Source organism: Drosophila subobscura, chromosome U (assembly GCF_008121235.1).
Source record: "Drosophila subobscura isolate 14011-0131.10 chromosome U, UCBerk_Dsub_1.0, whole genome shotgun sequence".
Classification (NCBI taxonomy): Eukaryota; Metazoa; Arthropoda; class Insecta; order Diptera; family Drosophilidae; genus Drosophila; species Drosophila subobscura.
In genome coordinates this window covers 7,844,174-7,851,315 of record NC_048534.1, presented here as the reverse complement: position 1 = coordinate 7,851,315, position 7,142 = coordinate 7,844,174, and the positions used below count along the sequence as shown (strand labels likewise).

The following is a 7,142-nucleotide window of genomic DNA, read 5'->3' as shown; positions in this document are numbered from 1 at the left end:
TAATATATTTCTTTATGTAAAATAGGAAAAATATGTGCTTAAAAAATAATGCTAGGCCTATTCCGGTGGCGTGTTGTCGTGTATCCACTCGGCGAAATGAGCCACAGAAGTATAGACACTCGGTATACGCAGTCCGCCGCAATTGTCAGAGCCAAAGGACATGATTCCTATCTGTGGAGGGGATTGTTAGTTTGCCATTCCAACAAAGGACAGCTGTGGACATCACCTGTGAGAAGATTCCGTTCTCCTGGATGAACAGTGGCGCTCCGCCAAAGCCCTGGCAAACATCCTTGCCCTCGCCGCCGGCGCACATCCATTGTCCCTCAATGGAATTGGGCGACTCCAGGGCGCCAGTGGAGCCGTAGTTGCGCAGACAGAGGTCCCAGCTGGTCAGCGGCACGTCCAGATGGGCCATCTCAGGCTGGCGTATGCTCGCCGTGGAAATCTTGCCCCACCCGGCGATGGTCGCGCGCTTCCCCACCACCAGGTTGGCGCGCGTCTTCTGCAGGCAGATCGGCTGTGTGGCCACTAGAGGGAGAGGCAGGGCAGACATAGATTTAGGATCGGGATCCAAAGTGCGTGGCCATTGAGCCAAAGCTAAAAGCTGAGAAGCAAAGCGGCTCCATTGGGCAGGTCGCGCTCCAGCCAGTCCATTAGCGGCAGCAGCAAGCACGCACCAATGCCCAACGCCGCCCAATTAAGCGATCAACAGCAGTCCAGTCCCAGTGGGGGATGGAATGGGATGGGATGGGATGGAATGGGATCCTAACCTTAAATTAGCGACATGCGACCCACAGGGAGATGGAGAGTGAACTTGGAACGAGTGGAAGTGGAAGTGGATTGGATGTGGAGTGGAGTGGAGGGAGTGGGACAGAGCAAAACGATTTTTAATTAACGTTGACACTGCCAAGCGGAACCGCCCCCTGGCACCCCCCGAGACCCACTGTGACATCGCTTTCGGCACTTACCCGAGTAGTTGAGCGGCGTTTTGAGCACCAGCAGGGCAATGTCATGATGGTAGCTGCCCTGCTTGTAGTCTGGGTGGACGATCACATGGCTGATGGCATGATTCACGGAGCGTGGAGCGCAGAAGCCGGTGTTGGCGCAGTCCGGGTCGCTGGAGGTGTCGTACTCGCCCACGCGCACTGACGACCTGCAAGGGGCCGAGTGAAAGTCGATTAGTCGAGCCGATGAGTGCGAGTCCGTCCGGCTGCCACTGGACGCAGTGGGTCGCCACTTACAGTCGATGCCCTTCGGCCTTGGCCAGCGCACAGTGGGCGGCTGTGAGGATGACGCGACGCGCGATGACCGCTCCAGCACAGGGATAGGCAAAGGCGCCCGTGTTGACGTCTGAAATGAGGGAGCATCTGAGCTACTCGCATCACCAGGTGCCACTGCCACCACTTACGCTTGAAGCCAATGCGTGCCACGAACGGGTACGAGCCGAGTCCCTTGTAAAAGTGCCCCTGCACCAAAGACTTGCCGCAGACCTGGTTCTTCTCCAGCGGACTGCTCGGACAGCAGACGTATGGCATCTCCTCGGTGGCACCGCCACAGTACAGCGACTTGTCGCCATAATAGCAGCTCCTCGCCACCTCGTAGATCAGGGCCGTGCAGTCGTGCAGCGGCGTGCATTCCGTTCCCACGGAGCACTCGGAGTGGCCGTTCTCTTGGTAGTAGGAGCGAGCGACTAACGAGTGTCCCGCCGTCTCATTTCCTGGTTGTGCTTTGCCCGCTTTGGGCTGTGCATACGACACGGGGATCAATAGTTTCTCTGCAAGTGGGAACAGTCAACAAAAAATTAGTTTCCATATAGTTTCCATATAGTCAGTGTGAATAAAACAATTCCGTAAAGCGCCATCTATTGGCGAGTTCAATTTTATACCTTGTATCCACTAAATGGTATAATTTTTTGGATTCTACATTCAAGGATATTTGTGGCGATATTTACCGCCACCTGTTGAGAATTAATAAATTTTGTACAATTGGCGCCAATTTTACCGAATGGGAGTGGCCGAGGAGGTCCAATCAAATTAAAAGATTATGTACCGTTTTGATGAACAGCAGAAAAAGCCACAATATTGGAAGGTATCAACACTATCCAGCTAAGTTCTCAATTTGGTTTATGAAAATGCTAAGAAATCCTTCGGAACTCTGTGGCATCACTGAATGTTGATATTTAATATCATATTCCATTTTATAGTTTCTGTCAGTGTGAAAAAAGGAATGCATTTATTGATGAATTCCATTTTTAACAATTTATCCCTCCTCTGAATGGTCTAATTTTTTGAATGTAGGTCAAGGATATTGGTGGAGATCTTTACCGACACCTGTTGAGAGTTAATTTATTTTGTACAATTGGCCATTTTATGAACTTTGGCGCCAGTTTTACCCAAGGGTCCGTGGCCGAGAATGTCCAATAAAACTACAAGATTATGTACCGTTTGAGCAAAAAAATACGATATATGTAAATCAAATTTTGTACAGCATAAAAAACCACAATCTTGGAAGGTGTCAGCACTATCCAGCTAAGTTGTCAATTTGGTTTGTGAAAATGCTAAGAAATCCTTCGGAATTGTGTGGCACCACTGAAATTTTTGGCCGCTCAGCTTCCGCTGTTTGCCAGGGCGCGATTTCTATGGAATCAGAACTATAATGTAATGTATTATTGTTGCAGAAAGATCTCGGTCACAGATCAGGCTGTGTGACACGCACACGGCACCCATCATGCACATACACACACACACGGGCATGAACAACACGCGGCGAATTTCCTCTGCTTACGCTACGGAATGGAAGAAACCCGTTGCTAGAGATATTGGGAAATATATCGGTTTTTATATAGGTCCAGTTGCCTGGTACTTTTTTGTAGAGCCAGGTCTTAGGTACAACTGATATTTTTGAATCGTATCGTACCAAACTCCCCGGATTCCGCTCGTACGCCAGCCAAGATTAGGCAAACTAAAAATAATGATTGCATTTTAGCACTTGGAAACACCACACTCGATAATAAACACTATTGGAATTTATGGGCCAGAACTTTTGGTTTCCGTTTATTCGAACCGTGCAGGTGAACAACAATTTTTCAACTAAGCGAAGCGATCTGGACAAATGAAAATGAAAATATACGATAAAAGTTAGGTACTAATGGATGGTACATATGTAGGTACACGTATGTGGATGACTGTGTACATGCATTTGTATGGCCGCTGCTACTGCCGCTCTGTTGCTCTTGTTCCAGGTATCAGCTACATATTCATATTTTAGTACCGGTTGACCTAAACTTTCATTGAATATTAGGTACTTAACGTACGTTTACGAAGCTTTTTTTTCGTCCACTAAACCTATCTGTTATATGTATATTTATTTCAGGGAGTACTTGGTATCAATCCTGTTGGCCTAAACTTTCTTTCAGCAGCTTAAATATGAGGTATTAAACGTACGCTTTTGATTTTATTATTTTTTAGGTAATTCTCAAATGTAATGTGATCGGTGGAGTTGATAAGCCGCTGCCTTTCACTGGTTCCAGTTTTTAAAGCAGGAAAACGATTGCGGCAAAAGCACATTAAAATGTTTTATGTTCGTATGTACATATGCATGTATGTAAATATGTATGCATGTAGATGTACATACATATGAATGTAATCATATTGTATTGTGCGAGAATGTGGCAGTAGTATGCTTGACTAATGGCTAAATGGCTTTGTCATTTTATGTTTTATTTCCTCTTTTTTTGTTGGTACTTAATATAATGGCTAAGCTTTACTTTCGTTACGTTTTTACGGCACTTAGCTTAGCTTAGCGCATGTACAAACATATATTTATTAGAGTTAATTTCACTTTCCTAAATGCTTCTTTTCGGGCTTGCCTTTGCGTATTCGCAGCACAATCAACTAACAATAAATATTTCGGGTATGTACATATCACTGCATTGCATAATGAACCTCTAAACTGTTAAACCCCTGCCACACAAAGAGAACAACTTAATATGGATACAATTTAAATACATTCCAGCTGAATGTATGTATGTATCATGTACATATCATACATACACACATACATGAATATGCACAGATAATTGCATACATCTGCCTCTGCGTTGTGATTTTGCAAAAAAAAAAACCGTTATGTGACACCATTTGACTTTTTGCTCAATGGCCATTTAACGTGGCTAAGCTGTCACACTTTAGACCCCGGTGTGGTCTTAGCCTAGAGGGTTATTATTATTATTTTTTGGGTGGCCTTTATGAACACATTTTTTTCCTCTTTTACTAAATAAATCTTTATTTTATGCCCAATTAGGCTTTGCTTTGCTATCTGAAAAACTGCATTTTAGCAGGTTGACTGCAACTGCATTAACGGCGGACTGCCTTACCAAGCACTTCACGATACGATATAATTTTGTAGTTGTCCGCTGCCAGTCCTTTTGGCAGTTTTGGTTTTGGTTGACGACAGTTTAGGAACACTGTCGCCAATTTTGGGCTCTTTGACGGCAGTTTTAGGAACGTTGGTTTCTCACACGCATTCTAAAATGTTACCGCTTTTTAGTTCAAGTAGTTTCCGTGGCGCCATTAATGTTACTTGTTTTGCCGATTAGACAATATAGATGACACTCGTTTCGCACATTTCAGCTATTGTCGAGTGACAATTCGAGGTCTATCAATAGCTCGATGATTATCGATTTTTAAGTTGTAGCATGGAAACAAAATTGTTCACCCAATTGTAATTAAAAACCACAATTACAAAAACTTTTTATTTTATAGCATTCGTTTTAAAAATTCTTTTCAGCTCCAGCCTTGCACAGGTACATACATATGTATATATTTACATACAAATGAATTCATGAAATTATATAATTATATATACATATGTACAACATGCATATTTGTACCCAAATGACATTAGCTTGAAATCTAAAATCTAAATTCTCAGCCTGAGTGGCGTTGCCACATCTCCTGACTCATACCCATTAACCGCTTCGCTTCGCTATCGTGATACTGACAGCTTTCAACATGGCGCTGTTAAAGCTTCTGTTGTTGTTGTTGCTGGGCAGAAAGGAAAAGACTGCGAGACACCTCTCAAAATAACGGCTTACCGGGATTGCAGTGCTGAGTGGTGACATTGTTCAAATTCGCACTGGCTGCTCCACTGCCACTGCCGCTACCACCATCGTTAGTTGGTTTGGATTTTGGATTTTAGTTCCCTCCATTTCTATGACAGGTGCCTATGCTCAACTCGCCTATATTGGTGTACACAATATTGACAAGATAAGAGCCAAACGTGTTGCTCTGACCAACTGACGGCGTCGCTCCCGCCCCCGGGTACTGAGACGGACTAGAGCTTCCATCTAGCTGTGCGGCTGGGGAAATGTCAACGTTAATTAAAAATCGCTTTGTTCTGTGATCTCCACATCCACTCGTTTCAAGTTCACATTTGTACGTATGTATGTACATACTTATGTACATAAATATGTATGTATGTATGTACATATGTCGACCACGCTCCGGCCATACACGCGTTTACCCTCCATTTAAATCTTCAATTGGGTCGCAGGTCGCTAACTTAGGGTTAGGACCCCATCCTATCACCCATATCGTACTGGGGACTGGGACTGGATTGCAGTTGATCGCTTAATTGGGCGGCGTTGGGCATTTGTGCGTGCTTGCTGTTTCAGCTAATGACTGGAGCGCGCTTTGATTCTTAGGTTTTGTTTTCTGCTCAATGGCTACTCAACTTAGCTATAGCATAAGCTGGAATGGAAGAACTGAAGCTTACAATGCAACGTTAATTTACTTGTAAGTAAACGAAACCACGTACTAAGAGATTCTAAATTTACGACTTGCGAAGACCGATATCTTCTTCTGCAACAACGCATCACAACATTGCATTAATAATTCGTTCCGTTGAGATCTTAACTTTTGTTTGATACTTTTAAATTGTTGGTTGCCGTTGCCGACCCGACAGAAGGATTGGCAATAACCGAAACGTGATGATGGATGGACCCTTCGGAGAGCTCGAATTCAATTTTGAAGCGTAAAACTTTATTGCCGTCACTCTGAAAAGATAACAACAAATAAGAGTCATTACAGACACGGGACTGGAAGATCTCAAGACCCGAAATCGATTGGCTAATTAAAATGTGGCCACGTAGTAGCCAACAGATCACCTGCGAGCCGAGCCGAGTCATTTGGGCGGTACCCAGATTGCTGGCCAACTTGTTTGTGGTTAGTCTTATTGCTTTATTACGTCCATTAAAGGAACGTGAGCCCAACGCGAGATTAATCACTGGGTCACGTCATGCAACAATGTGGCCACAGCAGCCGCACTGAAGATTAATAGCAGCCCCTCCCCTCCCGCTCCCATTAATACGTGTTCTCGGTAGTGGCCACACAGCCGCTCTGTCTACAGGAGACACGCGCCAACATGGTGGTGGGAAAGCGAGCGAACATCGCCGGGCCAGATTTGCACGGCGAGTATTTGTCAGCCTGAGATGGCACATCTAGATGGGCCTCTGATCAGCTGGGGCCTCTGTCTGCGCGGCTATATCTCCACTGGCGCCCTTGAGTCTGCCAATTCTCACCGGTACAAGGGATTTGCAATCTAAAATTTCCTTCAACAGGTACAACACATGTACTTGTACCTGTGAGAATATGCATTAGCAATCGTATTGGAAGTCTAAAGGGCCAGAGTAGTTATTGTAGTATGGTACGAGTAGTATGTATTTATTTACACGATTTCATGTAACTTGTATGTATGTACATGTGTAGCACTTTCCATTGATCTGATATGTGGATCAAAGCACACGCATGCACCCAATCAATTAATTTAATTGAATTAATTGAACTTTGACACGAACCATTCGTTGCGGCTTGAAAATTATTAAATGATCTTCTATAAAAATGGGCTTCCCTCTCCGGAATTCGCGATGTACTCGAACAATTTCTCAAAAGTACGTTTTGTTTTCGTATTTGTAAAATGTGCACTGTAAATGTATACAGATCGGATTGCAATCGGATCATTATACTCTCCCTCTCCCAGAGCCACTTAGTTGTTAAGGGTGGCCTTTCAATACCGGGACTTTCTTTCGAAATGGTAACAGCGGCATCGATATGTACATATGTATGTATGTATGTACATATGTA

The 7,142-nt window shown here is 44.3% G+C and overlaps 1 protein-coding gene across 1 annotated transcript; it reads right to left on the bottom strand.

Annotated features, from left to right (window-relative positions):
• Positions 1 to 21: 21 nt before the first annotated feature.
• LOC117900375 (chymotrypsin-like protease CTRL-1) lies at positions 22 to 3,070 on the bottom strand. Its single transcript, XM_034810727.1, has 6 exons — positions 2,917 to 3,070; positions 1,409 to 1,774; positions 1,242 to 1,350; positions 969 to 1,153; positions 227 to 528; positions 22 to 171 (listed from the first exon to the last, which is right to left on the bottom strand). Exons 1-6 carry the CDS (start codon positions 2,978 to 2,980, stop codon positions 58 to 60), a joined length of 1,140 nt encoding a protein of 379 aa, XP_034666618.1. The 5' UTR covers positions 2,981 to 3,070; the 3' UTR covers positions 22 to 57.
• Between the last annotated feature and the right edge of the window lie 4,072 nt (positions 3,071 to 7,142).